Source organism: Chrysemys picta, chromosome 17 (genome assembly GCF_011386835.1).
Source record: "Chrysemys picta bellii isolate R12L10 chromosome 17, ASM1138683v2, whole genome shotgun sequence".
NCBI classification, from domain to species: Eukaryota; Metazoa; Chordata; order Testudines; family Emydidae; genus Chrysemys; species Chrysemys picta.
The window spans coordinates 26,107,511-26,127,740 of record NC_088807.1 but is presented as its reverse complement, the minus strand read 5'-3'; the positions used below and the strand labels follow the sequence as shown (position 1 = coordinate 26,127,740).

At 61.2% G+C, this 20,230-nt stretch overlaps 1 protein-coding gene across 3 annotated transcripts; it reads left to right on the top strand.

Moving 5' to 3' along the window:
* Positions 1-1,181: 1,181 nt before the first annotated feature.
* On the top strand, positions 1,182-17,259 carry LOC101943010 (calcium/calmodulin-dependent protein kinase type 1B). 3 transcript variants are annotated; one of them, XM_065571756.1, is made up of 13 exons: positions 1,222-1,252; positions 6,526-6,683; positions 12,257-12,355; positions 12,775-12,982; positions 13,284-13,358; positions 14,120-14,258; positions 14,517-14,640; positions 15,159-15,234; positions 15,482-15,594; positions 15,984-16,062; positions 16,144-16,231; positions 16,456-16,574; positions 16,883-17,259. In XM_065571756.1, exons 3-12 carry the CDS (start codon positions 12,331-12,333, stop codon positions 16,564-16,566), a joined length of 1,038 nt encoding a protein of 345 aa, XP_065427828.1. In that variant the 5' UTR covers positions 1,222-1,252; positions 6,526-6,683; positions 12,257-12,330; the 3' UTR covers positions 16,567-16,574; positions 16,883-17,259. The 3 variants fall into 3 exon arrangements, with proteins under 3 accessions (XP_065427827.1, XP_065427828.1, XP_065427829.1); XM_065571757.1 differs by having other exon boundaries at positions 1,226-1,252; positions 12,851-12,982; positions 16,883-17,255; XM_065571755.1 differs by lacking the exon at positions 6,526-6,683 and having other exon boundaries at positions 1,182-1,252.
* Positions 17,260-20,230: the final 2,971 nt, after the last annotated feature.

Genomic DNA, 20,230 nt, shown 5'->3' with positions numbered 1-20,230 from the left:
GGAGGGGAGGGGGGCTGGTGGGTTAGAGCAGGGGGGGGAGCCAGGACTCCTGGGTTCTCTCCCCGGCTCTGGGAGGGGAGTGGGGGCTGGTGGTTAGAGCGGGGGGGGGGGCAGCTGGGAGCCAGGATTCCTGGGTTCTCTGACCGGCTAGGGGAGGGGAGTGGGGGCTGGTGGGTTAGAGCAGGAGGGGCTAGGAGTCAGGACTCCTGGGTTCTCTCCCTGGCTCTGGGGAGGGGAGTGGGGGCTAGTGGTTAGAGCAGGGGGGGGCTGGGAGCCAGGACTCCTGGGTTCTCTCCCCGACTCTGGGAGGGGAGGGGAGGGGAGGGGCGCTGGTGGGTTAGAGCGGGGGGGGAGCCCGGACTCCTGGGTTCTCTACCCGACTCTGGGAGGGGAGGGGGCTGGTTGGTTAGACCGCGGGGGAGCCCGGACTCCTGGGTTCTCTCCCCGATTCTGGGAGGGGAGTGGGGGGGCTGGTGGGTTAGAACAGGGGGGCTGGGAGTCAGGACTCCTGGGTTCTCTCACCGACTCTGGGAGGGGAGGGGTCTGGTGGGTTAGAGCGGGGAAGGGGGGAGCCTGGACTCCTGGGTTCTCTCCCTGGCTCTGGGAGGGGAGGGGTCTGGTGGGTTATAGCGGGGGGGGGGGGGAGCCCGGACTCCTGGGTTCTCCAGCCCTGTCTGTGGCCTGATCGCTGACATCGCAGTGGGGAGCAGCAGCGGTATTAGGGCGCCCTCTGGTGGCCACATCCCACATCGCTTACAGCCCCGCCGCCCCCCCCCCGCTCTCTCCCCATCCACCCCCCCCCCCCCGGTCACCTGATGGGCCCGTCTAGCTCCGTGTCCCGGCTGGGGCAGCGACCTGTGCAGTACTGGGGGGGGGGGGTCAGCTGGGGGGGCTCATAGCGGGGGGGGGTCACAGGCCTCGCTCCTCCAGCCACTGTAACCCCCCCACCCCCGAGCTGGGATGGAACCCAGGCATCCGGGCTCCCAGCCCCCCCCCACCCCACTCTAACCACTAGAACCCCCTCCCCTTACACCCCCCCCCCAAAGCCGGGGAGGGGAACCCAGGCGTCCGGGCACCCGCGTGGGAAACGGAGCCTCCCTCTCTCTGGTTGGCTCCGGGAAACCTGCCATTTCCTTACAAGGCAGGAGCGCCGGGAAGGGGCGAGGGGGGGCGGGGGGGCGGGCGAGGGGGGGGGGGCGGGGGGGACTAAGGGAGATTCCGAGAGAAGCTGCAGGGGGCTCAGGTCCGGCTGGTAGGTGCCAGAACCCCCTGGGAGGGGAGACATGGGGGGGGGGCTGGGAGCCCGGACGCCTGGGTTCTCTGCGGGAGGGGGTTTAGCAGTGGCGGGTGGTGCTGGGCTGGCAGTGGGGTGGGGCATGGGGGGGTTGACGGGGGTTGTGTTACCCTGGCTGTGCGTTGTGTGGGTGGATAGATGTGGTGTGTATGGGGGGGTTGTGTTACCCTGGCTGTGTGTGTTGTGTGGGTGGATAGATGTGGTGTGTATGGGGGGGGTTGTGTTACCCTGGCTGTGTGTGTTGTGTGGGTGGATAGATGTGGTGTGTATGGGGAGGTTGTGTTACCGTGGCTCTGTGTTGTGTGGGTGGATTGATGCGGTGTGTAGTGGGGGGTTCCGTTACCCTGGCTGTGTGTTGTGTGGGTGGATAGATGTGGTGTGTATGGGGGGGTTGTGTTATCCTGGTTCTGTGTGTTGTGTGGGTGGATAGATGTGGTGTGTGGGGGGGTTGCATTATCCTGGCTCTGTGTGTTGTGCGGGGGGATATATGTGGTGTGTGTGTGGGGGGGTTGCGTTACCCTAGTTCTGTGTGTTGTGTGGGTGGATACATGTGCTGTATAGCAGGGGGTTGCATTATCCTGGCTGTGTGTGTTGTGTGTGTGGATAGATTCGATGTGTATAGGGGGTTGTGTTACCCTGGCTGTGTGTTGTGTGGGTGGATTGATGTGGTGTGTATGGGGGGGTTGTGTTACCCTGGCTATGTGGGTGGATAGATGTGGTGTGGGGGGGTTGTGTTACCCTAGCTGTGTGTTGTGTGGGTGGATAGATGTGGTGTGTGGGGGGGTTGTGTTACCCTGGCTCTGTGTGTTGTGTGGGTGGATAGATGTGGTGTATATGGGGGGTTGTGTTACCCTGGCTGTGTGGGTGGATAGATACGGTGTGTATGGGGGGTTGTGTTACCCTGGCTGCGTGTGTTGTGTGGGTGGATAGATGTGGTCTGTGGGGGGGGGTTGCGTTACCCTAGTTCTGTGTGTTGTGTAGGTGGATAAATGTGGTGTGGGGGGGGGTTGTGTTACCCTGGCTCTGTGTGTTGTGTGGGTGGCTAGATGTGGTGTGTATGGAGGGTTGTGTTACCCTGGCTGTGTGTGTTGTGTGGGTGGATAGATGTGGTGTGTATGGGGGGGTTGTGTTACCCTGGCTGTGTATGTTGTGCGGGTGGATACATGTGCTGTGTAGCAGGGGGTTGCGTTACCCTGTCTGTGTGTGTTGTGTGGGTGGATAGATGTGGTGTGTATGGGGGTTGTGTAGTACTGGCTGTGTGTGTTGTGCGGGCATTGTTGAGGTTGATGTGTGTAGTGCACAGCGGGGTTGGTGTTGTGTTAGCTGTGTGTGGTGTTGGTGGTGGCTCCTTGCTTGGGGGGTATTTGATTTGTGGTGTGTGTTGCTGTGTGTCGTGATGGCTGGGTGGTGCCTTGTTGTGTTAGCAGCAGGGTGGATTTGGCAGGGGGGTTGTGTGAATAACACCAGTGCGGGACATGGAGGGTGGAGCAGATTGTGTAGTATGCGCTGGGCCTGGTCTGCGGCCGCCCCCACTCCCCACATCTTCCCCGTAGCCCCACATGCCCTGTCCTTCCATCCGTCCTTCCCTCTGTGAATCCGTCCGTCCATCCATCCCTCCATCCCACACGTCCATCCCTCCATCCATCCATCCATCCATTCATCCATCCATCCATCCATCCATCCCTCCATCCCCACACATCCATCCTCCATCCATCCATCCCCACACGCCCCATCCATCCCTCCATCCGTCCATCCATCCATCCCAACACACCCCATCCCTCCATCCATCCCCACACGTCCCATCCATCCCTCCATCTATCCCTCCGTCCATCCCTCCATCCATCCATCCCCACACGCCCCATCCATCCCTCCATCCGTCCATCCATTCATCCCAACACACCCATCCCTCCATCCATCCCCACACGTCCCATCCATCCCTCCATCCCACACGTCCCATCCCTCCATCCATCTATCCCTCCGTCCCATCCCTCCATCCCACACGTCCATCCCTCCATCCATCCATCCATCCATCTATCCTCTGTCCATCCCTCCATCCCACACGTCCATCCCTTCATCCCCACACGTCCCATCCATCCCTCCATCCGTCCATCACTCCATCCATCCCCACACACCCCATCCCTCCATCCATCCCCACACGTCCCATCCATCCCTCCATCCCCACACGTCCCATCCCTCCATCCCCACACGCCCCATCCCTCCATCCATCTATCCCTACGTCCATCCCTCCATCCCACACGTCCATCCCTCCATCCATCCATCCCCACACGCCCCATCCATCCTCTCCATCCATCCCTCCATCCTCACACGTCCCATCCCTCCATCCATCCATCTATCCCTCTTTCCATCCCTCCATCCCACATGTCCATCCCTCCATTCATCCATCCCACACGTCCCATCCATCCCTCCATCCGTCCATCCATCCATCCCACACACCCCATCCCTCCATCCATCCCCACACGTCCCATCCATCCCTCCATCCCCACACGCCCCATCCCTCCATCCATCTATCCCTACGTCCAATCCCTCCATCCCACACGTCCATCCCTCCATCCATCCATCCCCACACGCCCCATCCATCCCTCCATCCATCCCTCCATCCTCACACGTCCCATCCCTCCATCCATCCATCTATCCCTCTTTCCATCCCTCCATCCCACATGTCCATCCCTCCATTCATCCATCCCCACACGTCCCATCCATCCCTCCATCCGTCCATCCATCCATCCCAACACACCCCATCCCTCCATCCATCCCCACACGTCCCATCCATCCCTCCATCCCCACACGTCCCATCCATCCCTCCATCCCCCACACGTCCCATCCCTCCATCCCCACACGCCCCATCCCTCCATCCATCTATCCCTACATCCATCCCTCCATCCCACACGTCCATCCCTCCATCCCCACACGCCCATCCATCCCTCCATCCATCCCTCCATCCTCACACGTCCCATCCCTCCATCCATCCATCTATCCCTCTTTCCATCCTCCATCCCACATGTCCATCCCTCCATTCATCCATCCCCACACGTCCCATCCATCCCTCCATCCGTCCATCCATCCATCCCAACACACCCCATCCCTCCATCCATCCCCACACGTCCCATCCCTCCATCCATCCATCTATCCCTCCATCCATCCCTCCATCCCACACGTCCCATCCCTCCATCCATCCCCACACGCCCCATCCCTCCATCCGTCCATCCATCCATCCCCACACGTCCCATCCATCCCTCCATCTGTCCCCACATATCCCATCCCTCCATCCATCCATCCCTCCATCCATCCCCACACATCCCATCCATCCCTCCATCCCCACACATCCCATCCATCCCTACACATCCCATCCATCCATCCATCTATCCCTCCATGCATCCCTCCATCCCACACGCCCCATCCCTCCATCCTTCCCCACACGTCCCATCGATCCCTCCCTCCATCCCTCCATCCCATGTCCCATCCCTCCATCCATCCGTCCCTCCATCCCCACATGCCCCATCCCTCCATCCCCACACGCCCCATCCCTCCATCCCCCTGTCAATCCATTTGTGATGTTGTGCGCTCTATATGATTTATGAAAACATGCTAAGGAGTGACTAGGACGTAACTGGAACATGCTTCACGCCAAAGGGCTCTCGTACGGGACACTCTCCGGAGCGTGGCCGTCGTGTCTGTATAAATGTCTCACTCGTGGATCTGGGACTAGAAATAGGAACTAACTCGGGGGGCCTGTTGTCATGATGCCAAGTGGGGGCCGTTCCTGGTGGCTCCCGTTAGCCGGGACAATTGGCTGGGGCTGGCTCTGTTTGCAGGCAGGGCCCTGGGAGCCAGGCTTGGGGGGCTCCCAGGACATGTGACCATGTCACCCGGGCCTGGAATCCATCTTAACCCTGGGGGCTTTTCCAGTGGGGGGGACGGGACCCAGAGGGACAAAGGGTTCCTGCCTTGGGCCAAGGCGATATAAGGGGGGGGACAGAAGAAAGGGGGCGACAGTCATGAGAAACCCCCAGCTCCCCCCCGAGCTGGAACAAGGGCCGTGCCGGGGAGGGTCGGGCCCAGACTAGGAAGGGGTCTAGGCTGTGAAAGAAGCTCATTGGAACATCTCGGAGGCTGAGATTTATCTGTAACAAGTTTTTTAAAGGCATCAGACTCAGACTTGCGGGTTTTTGTTTCATGTTGCCTGGTAAACTTACTTTGTTCTGTCTGTTACTACGCAGAACCACTTGAATCCGACTTTTTATACTTAATAAAATCACTTTTGTTTATTAATTAACCCAGAGTAAGTAATTAATAGCTGGGGATCAAACAGCTGTGCATCTCGCTCTCAGGGTTATCGAGGGGGGACAGGTTCTGAGTTTAGCCTGGATAAGCTTTAGACCGAGTGAAAGGGGTTTATGTGGGTACATGTCACCTCAGGACGAAATGCAGAGATAACATTTCTCGATACTTTAACTGACTGCTTCATGGAGCAGCTGGTACGGGAACCCACAAGGGGAGAGGCAACTCTAGATTTAGTCCTGAGTGGAGCGCAGGAGCTGGTCCAAGAGGTAACTATAACAGGACCGCTTGGAAATAGTGACCATAATACAATAGCATTCAACATCCCTGTGGTGGGAAGAACATCTCAACAGCCCAACACTTTGGCATTTAGTTTCAAAAGGGGGAACTATGCAAAAATGAGGGGGTTAGTTAAACAGAAGTTAAAAGGTACAGTGACTAAAGTGAAATCCCTGCGAGCTGCATGGGCGCTTTTCAAAGACACCGTAATAGAGGCCCAAGTTCAATGTATCCCCCAAATTAAGAAACACAGTAAAAGAACTAAAAAAGAGCCACCGTGGCTTAACAACCATGTAAACGAAGCAGTGAGAGATAAAAAGACTTCCTTTAAAAAGTGGACGTCAAATCCTAGTGAGGCAAATAGAAAGGAGCATAAACGCTGCCAAATTAAGTGCAAGAATGTAATAAGAAAAGCCAAAGAGGAGTTTGAAGAACGGCTAGCCGAAAACTCCAAAGGTAATAACAAAAAGTTTTTTAAGTACATCAGAAGCAGGAAGCCTGCTAAACAACCAGTGGGGCCCCTGGACGATCGAGATACAAAAGGAGCGCTTAAAGACGATAAAGTCATTGCGGAGAAACTAAATGGATTCTTTGCTTCAGTCTTCACGGCTGAGGATGTTAGGGAGATTCCCAAACCTGAGCTGCTTTTGTAGGTGATAAATCTGAGGAACTGTCACGGATTGAAGTGTCACGAGAGGAGGTTTTGGAATTAATTGATAAACTTCACAGTAACAAGTCACCGGGACCAGATGGCATTCACGCAAGAGTCCTGAAAGAACTCCAATGTGAAGTTGTGGAACTATTAATTAAGGTTTGTAACCTGTCCTTTAAATCGGCTTCTGTACCAATGACTGGAAGTTAGCTAATGTAACGCCAATATTTAAAAAGGGCTCTAGAGGTGATCCCGGCAATTACAGACCGGTAAGTCTAACGTCGGTACCGGGCAAATTAGTCGAAACAATAGTTAAGAATAAAATTGTCAGACACGTAGAAGAACATAAGTTGTTGGGCAAAAGTCAACATGGTTTCTGTAAAGGGAAATCGTGTCTATTAGAGTTCTTTAAAGGGGTCAACAAACATGTGGACAAGGGGGATCCAGTGGACGTAGTGTACTTAAATTTCCAGAAAGCCTTTGACAAGGTCCCTCACCAAAGGCTCTTATGTAAATTAAGCTGCCATGGGATAAAAGGGAAGGTCCTTTCATGGGTTGAGAACTGGTTAAAAGACAGGGAACAAAGGGTAGGAATTAATGGTAAATTCTCAGAATGGAGGGGGTAACTAGTGGTGTTCCCCAAGGGTCAGTCCTCGGACCGATCCTATTCAACTTATTCATAAATGATCTGGAGAAAGGGGTAAAAAGGGAGGTGGCAAAGTTTGCAGATGATACTAAACTGCTCAAGATAGTTAAGACCAAAGCAGACTGTGAAGAACTTCAAAAAGATCTCACAAAACTGGGTGACTGGGCAACAAAATGGCAAATGAAATGTAATGTGGATAAATGTAAAGTAATGCACATTGGAAAAAATAACCCCAACTATACACACAATATGATGGGGGCTAATTTAGCTACAACAAGTCAGGAAAAAGATCTTGGAGTCATCGTGGATAGCTCTCTGAAGATGTCCATGCAGTGTGCAGCGGCGGTCAAGAAAGCAAGCAGGATGTTAGGAATCATTAAAAAGGGGATAGAGAATAAGACGGAGAATATCTTATTGCCCTTATATAAATCGATGGTACGCCCACATCTCGAATACTGCTTACAGATGTGGTCTCCTCGTCTCAAAAAAGATATACTGGCACTAGAAAAGGTTCAGAAAAGGGCAACTAAAATGATTAGGGGTTTGGAGAGGGTCCCATATGAGGAGAGATTAAAGAGGCTAGGACTCTTCAGCTTGGAAAAGAGGAGACTAAGGGGGGATATGATAGAGGTCTATAAAATCATGAGTGATGTGGAGAAAGTGGATAAGGAAAAGTTATTTATTTATTCCCATAATACAAGAACTAGGGGTCATCAAATGAAACTAATAGGTTTAAAACAAATACAAGGAAGTTCTTCTTCCCGCAGCGCATAGTCAACCTGTGGAACTCCTTGCCTGAGGAGGTTGTGAAGGCTAGGACTGTAACAGCGTTTAAAAGAGAACTGGATAAATTCACGGAGGTTAAGTCCATTAATGGCTATTAGCCAGGCTGGGTAAGGAAGGGTGTCCCTAGCCTCTGTCTGTCAGAGGATGGAGATGGACGGCAGGAGAGAGATCACTTGATCATTACCTGTTAGGTTCACTCCCTCTGGGGCACCTGGCGTTGGCCACTGGCGGTAGACAGGATACGGGACTGGATGGACCTTTGGTCTGACCCAGTCTGGCCGTTCTTATGTGGCGTTCGGACCCCACGGGGAGCTGGGGGGCTGGAGGCAGGGAACCTGCAGGGCAGTTCTTGGTTAACACCTGAGGCTTTGGGGCCGTGGCCCAGACGTGGCTCTGGGTTGCAGCCGGCTGGCGCGTCTGGCTCCACACGGCCGGTTCTGCAGTGCCCGGCTGGCAGGGAAAATGGGCTCCGAGGTGAACTCAGCACGTCAGGTGACAGTCCCAAGGGGGTCTCTGTGACCGAAGCCGTCACACCACCCGTCCATGCATCCCCATCGCTCCATCCATCCCCACACACCCCATCCCTTCATCCCTCCATCCATCCATCCATCCATCCATCCCCACACACCCCATCACTCCATCGCTCCATCCATCCCCACACACCCCATCCCTTCATCACTCCATCCGTCCATCCATCCCCACACGCCCCATCCCTTCATCACTCCATCCATCCCCACACACCCCATCACTCCATCGCTCCATCCATCCCCACACCCCATCCCTTCATCACTCCATCCGTCCATCCATCCCCACACACCCGATCACTCCATCGCTCCATCCATCCCCACACGCCCCATCCCTTCATCCCTCCATCCATCCCCACACACCCCATCCCTTCATCCCTCCATCCATCCATCCCCACACACCCGATCACTCCATCGCTCCACCCATCCCCACACGCCCCATCCCTTCATCCCTCCATCCATCCATCCCCACACGCCCCATCCCTTCATCCCTCCATCCATCCCCACACGCCCCATCCCTTCATCACTCCATCCCTCCATCCCCACACGCCCCATCCCTTCATCCCTCCATCCCTCCATCCCCACACACCCGATCACTCCATCGCTCCATCCATCCCCACACGCCCCATCCCTTCATCACTCCATCCATCCATCCCCACACGCCCCATCCCTTCATCCCTCCATCCATCCCCACACGCCCCATCCCTTCATCACTCCATCCATCCCCACACGCCCCATCCCTTCATCACTCCATCCATCCCCATACACCCCATTCCTTCATCACTCCATCCGTCCATCCATCCCCACACACCCGATCACTCCATCGCTCCATCCATCCCCACACACCCCATCCCTTCATCACTCCATCCATCCCCACACGCCCCATCCCTTCATCACTCCATCCGTTCATCCATCCCCACACACCCGATCACTCCATCCCTCCATCCATCCCCACACACCCCATCCCTTCATCCCTCCATCCATCCATCCCCACACACCCGATCACTCCATCGCTCCATCCATCCCCACACACCCCATCCCTTCATCACTCCATCCATCCCCACACGCCCCATCCCTCCATCCATCCATCCACCCCCACACACCCCATCACTCCATCCATCCCCACACACCCCATCCCTTCATCACTCCATCCGTCCATCCATCCCCACACACCCGATCACTCCATCCATCCCCATACACCCCATTCCTTCATCACTCCATCCGTCCATCCATCCCCACACACCCGATCACTCCATCGCTCCATCCATCCCCACACACCCCATCCCTTCATCACTCCATCCATCCCCACACGCCCCATCCCTTCATCACTCCATCCGTTCATCCATCCCCACACACCCGATCACTCCATCCCTCCATCCATCCCCACACACCCCATCCCTTCATCCCTCCATCCATCCATCCCCACACACCCGATCACTCCATCGCTCCATCCATCCCCACACACCCCATCCCTTCATCACTCCATCCATCCCCACACGCCCCATCCCTCCATCCATCCATCCACCCCCACACGCCCCATCCCTCCATCCATCCATCCACCCCCACACACCCCATCACTCCATCCATCCCCACACACCCCATCCCTTCATCACTCCATCCGTCCATCCATCCCCACACACCCGATCACTCCATCGCTCCATCCATCCCCACAAGCCCAATCCCTCCATCCGTCCATCAATCCCCACACGCCCCATCACTCCATCGATCCCCACACGCCCAATCCGTCCATCCATCCCCACATGCCCAATCCCTTCATCACTCCATCCATCCCCACACACCCCATCCCTTCATCACTCCATCCATCCCCACACACCCCATCCCTTCATCACTCCATCCCTCCATCCATCCCCACACACCCCATCCCTCCATCCATCCCCAAACACCCCATCCATCCCTCCATCACTCCATCCCCACACGTCCCATACATCCCTCCATCCCCACACGCCCCATCCCTCCGTCCATCCATCCATTCCCACATGCCCTATCCCTCCATCGCTCCATCCATCCCCACACGCCCCATCCCTTCATCCATCCATCCATCCCCACACGCCCCATCCCTCCATCGCTCCATCCATCCCCCCATGCCCAATCCCTCCATCCGTCCATCCATCCCCCCATGCCCAATCCCTCCATCCGTCCATCCATCCCCACACACCCCATCCCTCCATCCATCCCCAAACACCCCATCCATCCCTCCATCACTCCATCCCCACACGTCCCATACATCCCTCCATCCCCACACGCCCCATCCCTCCGTCCATCCATCCATTCCCACATGCCCTATCCCTCCATCGCTCCATCCATCCCCACACGCCCCATCCCTTCATCCATCCATCCATCCCCACACGCCCCATCCCTCCATCGCTCCATCCATCCCCCCATGCCCAATCCCTCCATCCGTCCATCCATCCCCCCATGCCCAATCCCTCCATCCGTCCATCCATCCCCACACACCCCATCCCTTCATCACTCCATCCATCCCCACACGCCCCATCCCTTCATCACTCCATCCGTCCATCCATCCCCACACACCCGATCACTCCATCGCTCCATCCATCCCCACACACCCCATCCCTTCATCACTCCATCCATCCCCACACGCCCCATCCCTTCATCCCTCCATCCATCCATCCACCCCCACACACCCCATCACTCCATCCATCCCCACACACCCCATCCCTTCATCACTCCATCCGTCCATCCATCCCCACACACCCCATTCCTCCATCCATCCCCACACACCCCATCCCTTCATCACTCCATCCGTCCATCCATCCCCACACACCCCATCACTCCATCGCTCCATCCATCCCCACACACCCCCATCCCTTCATCACTCCATCCGTCCATCCATCCCCACACGCCCAATCCCTCCATCCGTCCATCCATCCCCACACGCCCCATCCCTCTCTCCCTCCATCCCCAAACACCCCATCCATCCCCACACACCCCATCCCTTCATCCCTCCATCCATCCCCACACACCCCATCCCTCCATCCATCCCCACACACCCCACACGCCCCATCCCTCCCTCCATCTCCACACGCCCCATCCATCCCCTTGCATCCTTTCCCTCCCCTCCAATCACTAATTGAACACACGCACCCTGACCCTTTCCCAGCCCTCCCCCCTGGATCCTTTCACCCCCACACCCCTTTAACACCCAGTGGTGGCCATCTTTTTTGCCTCCCATTCACCACTTAACCATGGAAGGTTAAGTGGTGAATGGGCCTCGGGTGTGTGGTGTGGGGGGAGGTGGGGCACGGTGACCCTAGTCTTTGGGGGGAGGGTCTAGCAGACTGCCAGGCCCTTCTGCACAGCCCCATGGGAAGGTTCCCCCGTTTCCTGCCCCCCCCAGAATGGAGGTACCTCACCAATGCCCTGCTCAGTGCATCTGGTCTTCAACCCCTTTCGGTTTTGAACAGGACTCCTGGGTTCTCTCCCCACTCTGGGAGGGGAGTGGGGGCTGGTGGGTTAGAGCAGGGGGGGTCTGGGAGCCAGGACTCCTGGGTTCTCTCCCCGGCTCTGGGAGGGAGTGGGGTCTAGTGGTTAGAGCAGGGGGGGCTGGGAGCCAGGACTCCTGGGTTCTCTCCCCAGCTCTGGGAGGGGAGTGGGGGCTAGTGGGGTAGAGCAGGGGGGCTGGGAGCCCGGACTCCTGGGTTCTCTCCCCGGCTCTGGGGGGAGAGTGGGGGCTCGTGGATCAGAGCAGGGTTCTATGCCCAACCCATGGGTCCTTCCCTGCCCTGTCTCCCCAGTGCCTGGCCAGACCCGCGAGCCGTGCTCATGGGAGAGAGCTGGAGAAAAACCACGGAGGAGATCGGCACCGTCTATGACATCAAGGAGAAACTTGGGGCGTGAGTCACCCGGGAAGGGGGGGGCCACAAATCCTGGGGAGGGGTGAATAAACTGGGGGCAGGTTGGGGGGGGCTGGGAGCCGGACTCCTGGGTTTTCTCCCCGGCTCTGGGCGGAGGGGGGGCTGGTGGGGTAGAGCAGGGGGGCTGGGAGCCAGGACTCCTGGGTTCTCTCCCCGGCTGTGGGAGGAGGGGGGGCTGGTGGGGTAGAGCGGGGAGGCTGGGAGCCAGGACTCCTGGGTTTTCTCCCCGGCTCTGGGAGGAGGGGGGGGCTGGTGGGGTAGAGCAGGGGGGCTGGGAGCCAGGACTCCTGGGTTCTCTCCCCGGCTGTGGGAGGAGGGGGGGCTGGTGGGGTAGAGCGGGGAGGCTGGGAGCCAGGACTCCTGGGTTGGTGACTCTGGTGGACGTATCCGCTCTCCAGCGTCTCCGTGCCTCGGTTTCCCCCTCTCTGCATTGCTGGGGTGGGGGGCAGCCGCCCATGTTGGTCTGTCCCGCAGAGGGGCCTTCTCGGAGGTGTTCCTGGCCGAGGAGCGGGGCTCCCAGCGGCTGGTGGCCCTGAAATGCATCCCCAAGAAGGCGCTGCGGGGCAAGGAGGTGGCTGTGGAGAATGAAATCGCCGTGCTCCGGAAGTAAGGGGGGGTCGGGGCGGAGGGGTGTGTGGCTGGGGAGCAGGGGGGAGGGGTGTGGGGAGGGGGAGCAGGGAGGAGAGGTGTGGGGAGGGGGAGGGGTGTGTGGCTGGGGAGCTGGGGGGTGGGGAGGGGGAGGGGTGTGTGGGTGGGGAGCGGGGGGAGAGGTGTGGGGAGCGGGAGGGGTATGGGGAGGGGTGTGTGGCTGGGGAGCTGGGGGGTGGGGAGCGGGAGGGGTGTGGGGAGGGGGGGTGGGGGCTCTGGGGTTGTTTTGGGGCTGACCCCCCCCCCCGTTCCGTTGCAGGGTCCATCACGAGAACATTGTGGCTTTGGAGAACATCCACGAAACTCCCACGCACCTGTACCTGGCCATGCAGCTGTGAGCCCGGACGCCTGGGTTCTGCTGGGGGAGGGGGGGCTGGTGGTTCGAGCAGGGGGGAGCTGCAAGCCCGGACTCCTGGGTTCTCTGGGGGAGGGGTGCTGCTGGTTAGAGCACGGGGGGCTGTGAGCCCGGACTCCTGGGTACTCTCCCTGACTCTGGGAGGGGAGTGGGGGCTGGTGGGGTAGAGCAGGGGGGGCTGGGAGCCAGGACTCCTGGGTTCTCTCCCCAGCTCTGGGAGGGGAGTGGGTGCTGGTGGTTAGAGCAGGGGGGGCTGGGAGCCAGGACTCCTGGGTTCTCTCCCCGCTCTGGGAGGGGAGTGGGGGCTGGTGGGTTAGAGCAGGGGGGCTGGGAGCCAGGACTCCTGGGTGCTCTCCCTGGCTCTGGGAGGGGAGTGGGGGCTGGTGGGGTAGAGCAGGGGGGGCTGGGAGCCAGGACTCCTGGGTTCTCTCCCCGCTCTGGGAGGGGAGTGGGGGCTGGTGGGTTAGAGCAGGGGGGCTGGGAGCCCGGACGCCTGGGTTCTCTCCCCGGCTCTGGGAGGGGAGTGGGGGCTGGTGGGGTAGAGCAGGGGGGGCTGGGAGCCAGGACGCCTGGGTTCTCTTCCTGGCTCTGGGAGGGGAGTGGGGGCTGGTGGTTAGAGGAGGGGGGCTGGGAGCCCGGGGGGCTGGGTTCTCTCCCCGACTGTAGGAGCGGCGTGGGCCGTGGTGACGGACTGGGAGCCCGGACGCCTGGGTCCCCTGGCTCACGGGGGTCTCTGGCAGGGTGACGGGGGGGGAGCTGTTTGACCGGATCGTGGCGCGGGGGCACTACACGGAGCGGGACGCCAGCCGCCTCGTCCGGCAGGTGCTGGGCGCCGTGAGTTACCTGCACCAGCTGGGCGTCGTGCACCGGGACCTCAAGGTGAGGGGCGTGGCCTCAGAGGGGCCTGGGGGCGGGGTCTCAGGGGGGCCTGGGGGCGGGGATTCCGAGAGACCAGGGGCGGGGTCTCAGGGGGGCCTGGTGGAGGCGGAGTCACAGCAGGGGGCGGAGTCTCAGAGGGGATGGGGGGGTTAGGGTCATGAGGCGGGATTGTGGGTGCAGTCTGGGGGGGGCTGCAGGGAGGGGATGGGGGGTCTCTGCCCAGATGCCCCCCCAGTGTAACCCCCCCCCGCCCCCCAGCCCGAGAACCTGCTCTACGCCAGCCCCCTCGAGGACGCCAAGATCATGATCACGGATTTCGGGCTCTCCAAGCTGGAGTCGGACGGGGTGATGGCCACGGCCTGTGGGACCCCCGGCTACGTGGGTGAGGGCCCGGGGGCAGTTTGGGGGGGCTGGGGGCAGTTTGGGGGGCCAGAGGCAGGCGGGGGCCGAGGGCATGGGGGCAGTTTGGGGGGCCAGAGGCAGGCGGGGGCTGAGGGCATGGGGGCAGTTTGGGGGGGCCGGGGCAGTTTGGGGGGGCTGGGGGCAGGCGGGGGCGGTTTGGGGGGCCAGAGGCAGGCGGGGGCCGAGGGCATGGGGGCAGTTTGGGGGGGCTGGGGGCAGGCGGGGGCGGTTTGGGGGGCTGGGGGCAGGCGGGGGCAGTTTGGGGGGCCAGAGGCAGGCGGGGGCCGAGGGCATGGGGGCAGTTTGGGGGGGCTGGGGGCAGGCGGAGGCTGAGGGCATCGGGGGCAGTTTGGGGGGGCCGGGGGCAGGCGGGGGCCGAGGGCATGGGGGCAGTTTGGGGGGCCAGAGGCAGGCGGGGGCCGAGGGCATGGGGGCAGTTTGGGGGGGACGGGGTAGTTTGGGGGGCCGGGGCACTGACTCCCGTCTCTCACCCGCCAGCCCCCGAGCTCCTGGAGCAGAAGCCCTACGGGAAAGCCGTGGATTCCTGGGCGCTGGGCGTCATCTCCTACATCCTGTAAGTCCCGCCCTTGCCGGGGGTGAGAGAACCCAGGCGTCCGGGGGGCACCGCTACCAGGGGTCCCCACAGCACACTCGGCCCCGCAGAATGGGACCCAGGCGTCCGGGCCGGTGTCTCTGGGGAGGGGAGGAGACATGGGTCAGGGGACCCAGGTGTCCGGGAGGGCTGTGGGGAGCGTTGGCCCCCTGGGGAAGGGGTGTCCATGGGGGGGTCCCCCGTCTCTCACCCCCCCGTCCGCCCCCAGGCTGTGCGGTTACCCCCCCTTCTACGACGACAACGACTCCGAACTCTTCGCCCAGATCCTCAAAGGGGAGTTCGAGTTCGACTCGCCCTATTGGGACGATATCTCGGACTCGGGTAAGACCCTGCGGGGGGGCCCCGACATCTGGGTGGGGGCCCTGGGGGGCAGGCAGGGGAACCTGGAGGGGCTCGGACAGCAGGGAGGGGATCTCCCTACATGGGAGAGGATATGGGGGTCCCTCATATGGGAGTGGTGGGTACTTACGTGGGAGGGGGAATGGGGGTCCCCCATATGGGAGTGGGGGGTCACTACATGGGAGGGGGAATGGGGGTCCCCCATATGGGAGTGGGGGTCCCTACGTGGGAGGGGGAATGGGGGTCTCCCATATGGGCGTGGGGGTGCCTACGTGGGAGGGGGAATGGGGGTCCCCCATATGGGCGTGGGGGTGCCTACGTGGGAGGGGATATGGGGGTCCCCTGCTCACAGGGACCCCCCATTCCCCCAGCCAAGGATTTCATCCGGCAGCTGCTGCAGCGGGACCCCGAGACGCGCTACACGTGTGAACAGGCCCTGCAGCACCCGTGGTGAGCGCCCCTCCATGGGACGGGAGGGGGTGGGGGGTCCCCCTCCAGAGCCCCCTGACCTTTCACCTCTGACCCCCCCAGGATCTCGGGGGACACGGCCCTGGACAAAAACATTCACGGCTCCGTCAGCGAACAGATCCAGAAAAACTTCGCCAGGACTCAGTGGAAGGTGAGCCCCGGACGCCTGGGTCCCATTCCCCCACCCCAGACGCCTGGGTCGCATCTCTAGAGGGTGGGTGCGTTGGGGGTCCCCCTAGGGGCTCGCCGTCCCGGACGCCTGGGTCCCGTCCCCAGAGGGTGGGTGCGTTGGGGGCCCCCCTAGGGGTTAGCCGTCCCGGACGCCTGGGTCCCATCCCGGGGGGGCTCACGCAGTGTATTCTCTGTGCCCCCCAGCGAGCTTTCAACGCCACGTCCTTCCTGCGCCACATCAGCAAGGTGGGGCAGGGCCCCGAGGCCGACGAGCCGGCAGAGGAGGCGCCGGGGGGGCCGAGCGGGGACTGGTGACCCCAGAGGTGAGAACGGGGCAGGGGGGGGGGGCGGGGGGATGATTGGCTCCGCCCCAATCTAGCCACGCCCATATACCCACCCAGGCCACGCCCCCAGCACACTCTTGCACCTGGCCGCGCCCCCGTCTAGACACGCCCCCAGCGGAGCTCCACTGGCCACGCCCACAGAGCCCCCACACTGGCCACGCCCCATCTCTCCCTGGTTTAGCTCCGCCCCCCAAACAGGGGCTGGCCACCAGAGAGGTGAGAACAGCCCCCCCCTTGGCCTGCTCCCCCCAGTGCTCATGGTCTCTCCCCCCCTTTTCTCCCTGCAGGTGCTGGCATCTGCATGAGCCCAACTGCATGAAGGACCAAACCCCAGACCCAGCCGCCCGCCAGTAGCCACCTCTGGGGCTGGGTATCCTCCGACCACAGCCCCCCCCCCCGCCTCTCCCAACTCACCCGCTGGGCCCCCCCCACCCCACTAGCTCAGGGGGCGACCAGAGAGAGCTGAGGCATGGATGGGGAGGTGTTAAAAGGAGAAAAAGCCCCCCCCCCCGCACCACAGACTGCAATGCGACATGGGCTGTGGGTCGGGAGTGAGGGGCACCGGCAGAGCTCGGGGGGGGGCAGGGCCGGGCTAGCAGGGGCTGCGGGTCGGGAGTGAGGGGCACCGGCAGAGCTGTGGGGGGGGCAGGGCTGGGCGAGCAGGGGCTGTGGGTCGGGAGTGAGGGGCACTGGGGGGGCAGGGGCTGTGGGTCAGGAGTGAGGGGCACTGGTAGGGCTGTGGGGGGCGGGGCTGGGCTGGCAGGGGCTGTGGGTCAGGAGTGAGGGGCACTGGTAGGGCGGGGCAGGGCTGGTAGGGGCTGCGGGTCGGGAGTGAGGGGCACTGGGGGGGCAGGGGCTGTGGGTCAGGAGTGAGGGGCACTGGTAGGGTGGGGGGGGCGGGGCTGGGCTAGCAGGGGCTATGGGTCAGGAGTGAGGGGCACCAGCAGGGCTGGGGGGAGGGGCGGGGGGGCACTGGCAGGGCTGCGGGGAGGGGCGGGGGGGCACTTTCACATCCCACGGTCTGTCAATAATAAAACCTGTCAAACGAGCTGGGGAGTATCATGGAGTTTTGCACCCATCAACCCTGGTATCCTGCCCGGCCCCATGGGGCTGGTGGGTTAGAGCGGGGGGGCCTGGGAGCCAGGACTCCTGGGTTCTCTCCCTGGGAGGGGGGCAGGGCCTCCTTTGCATGTTGATTGTGGGGCCGCGAAGGGCAGGAGGCTGGGGGAGGCGTCACCCGCCTGTAACCACGGGCCGGCAGGGCTGGGTGCTGGAGCCGCGCCCCCAGCAGCAGGTCATGGGGTGGGGGGCGCTAGGAAGGGCCGGGGCTGTGTGGGGTCCATGGGGCGGGGATGGGACTGGGGTATCTGGAGCTCTGCAGGCCTGGCTGGCCGGTCTCTGGGCTGGGCCGTGGGCCGGTGCTGGAAATCCCCCCAGCTGGGTTACGGGATCACGGAGACAGGCCCAGCCGGGCGAGGGACCCACGACCCCGGACCGCAAACCCCGACTGCTTTTCTGGCTCTTTGCCAGCACGTTTGGCCGTCCCTCAGTTTCCCCATCTGCTGCACCCTTCCGAGTGGACACAGTGGGGCTGGGGGGGTGTATCCCAATGTCCCACCTGCCCCCCCAGATCAGACCCAGGGGCTCCCCATTTGACCGGAGGTAGGTAGCCAGAGGGGGGGGCTCCCTGTCTGGGGCGAAGGCCACGGCCCCTCCTGACATTCTCCGGGTCCCAGTCGTGGCCGGAGGAAGGGGCCATGCCCAGCGCGCATGCACCCACCCACCCACACGCACACCGCTCTTAGCTGGATGCTCGGGGTGCTGTCCTGAGACCACTAACAATGGACACGGCCAAATAGGGCCCAGTTCTGGGTTGGGGGGGGGGTCCTGTCCCCAGCCGTCCTATAACCCCATCCTCTCTCGCTGCAGGGGGGAAGGGGAGGGACCCAGGCGTCCGGCCAGGGCCAGGCTGTGGGGCACGCAGGCGTCTGAGTACCAGTGGGGGGAGAGGGAACAGTGAGAGGAAGAAAGAGGAACCCAGATGTCCAGGTGGGGAGACAGGAGGAAGGAAAAGGGGCCCCTGGGGGGAGGGACAAAGGGACAGCCGACTAATCCCCTTCTCTCCACCAGCAGTGGCCCCGGCCCACCCCCAGGAACTGCTCTAGTTCCTTTCTCAGCCCTGCTAGGCCCTCACAGCGTCCTGTGGCAGGGAGTTCCCCAGGCTACTGTCGTCCTTTGGCTTGTCTCACACCTGCTGCCTGCTCTGTTGATAGGGTGACCCCTGGTTCCTGTGTGAGGAGGAGGAGGAGTAAACGACCCGTCCTGCTTTACTTCCTCCGCCCCCGCGGGACTGTTCTGGGATATTTTTGTGGTCACACCAGGGAGTCACAGAGAGGCACTTTCTGACTCCAAGGTCTCTCCCAAGTGGCAGCAGCTAATGCAGAGCCCACTGTTGTATCTGCAGAGTTGGGACGGGGTTTCCCAATGTGCATTTATCAGCGTTGAATTGGGCCTGCCAGTTTGTTGCCCCGTCACCCAGTTTTGTGAGGTCCTTTTTTGAATCGTCTGCAAATTTTGCCACCTCACCGCTCTGTCGACTAGGACGGGGCCCAGCACAGACCCCCTGGGAGACACCACGAGGTCCCTCGCTCCATGCTGAGAACTGACCATTTATTCGTCTTCCTTTGCTCGAGGGACCGTGTCAAAGGCCTTCTGACAATCGAAGTCCACGATCTCCACGGGATCCCCTTGGCCACGGGCTGGTGGATCCCCTCAGAGAAGTCTAGTAGATTGGTGAGGTACGATTTCCCTTTACAAAATCCACGTTGCCTCTTCCCCCACAAGTTGTGGTGAGCTCCGTGTCTGGCCGTTCTGTTCTCTACGACACTTTCGAGCCCTTTGCCCGGGACTGAAGTCAGACTCATCGGCCTGTAATTGCCGGGAGCACCGCTGGAGCCCTTTGTAACGATCGGCGGCACAGGAGCCGTCCTCGTCAGCGGGGACAGACGACAACGGCACGTCTGAGTTCCTGCCTGAGCCCATCTGGGCCTGGGGACTTAGTGCGGGTTAGTTTATCCGTTTGTTCCAAACCCTCCTCTAGCGACACCTCAATCCGGGACACTTCCGCAGATCTGTCACCTAAACAGACGGGCTCCGGATTGGGAATCTCCCTCCCATCCTCGGCCGTGAAGACCGAATTCGATTCATTTCTCCGCAATGGCCTTGTCGTCCTTGAGTGACCCTTTCGCAGCTGGCTCGCCCAGGGGCCCCACAGGTCGTGGAGCAGCTTCCAGCTTCCGCTCCGGGCCCCAGGCTCCGGCTCGCTGCTCTTCACGGTCGGGTTTGGCCCAATTCTGTATTTGCCCCTCGTTTGCCAGAGTCCGGCTCCTCCCCAGGCCTTCCCGGCCCGGGTCCAAGGCCGCCCTTCGCCTCTCAGCACCTCTCTCCCTCGGCTGGTTCGTTTCTGGTTCTCGCCCTGGGGTTTTTGAGGAAGGGAACTGACCCCCCCTGCTGGCGACGACCCAGGCCAAGCCCAGCTGCTCTCGTATCCCCCAGGGCTCCCGGCTCAGGGGTCTCCCCATCGCGGCCTGGCCCCGGCCCTGGAGACGCTCCGGGCGGCTGGACAGATTCTCCTG

Bases quoted from the DNA above. Each gene is read 5' to 3' on its own strand.
- LOC101943010 (XM_065571755.1), top strand. From the start codon at position 12,331: ATGACATCAAGGAGAAACTTGGGGC. The intron at 14,259-14,516 runs GTGAGGGGCGTG...CCCGCCCCCCAG, and splicing joins TCGTGCACCGGGACCTCAAG to CCCGAGAACCTGCTCTACGC. The intron at 16,063-16,143 runs GTGAGCGCCCCT...TGACCCCCCCAG, and splicing joins CAGGCCCTGCAGCACCCGTG to GATCTCGGGGGACACGGCCC.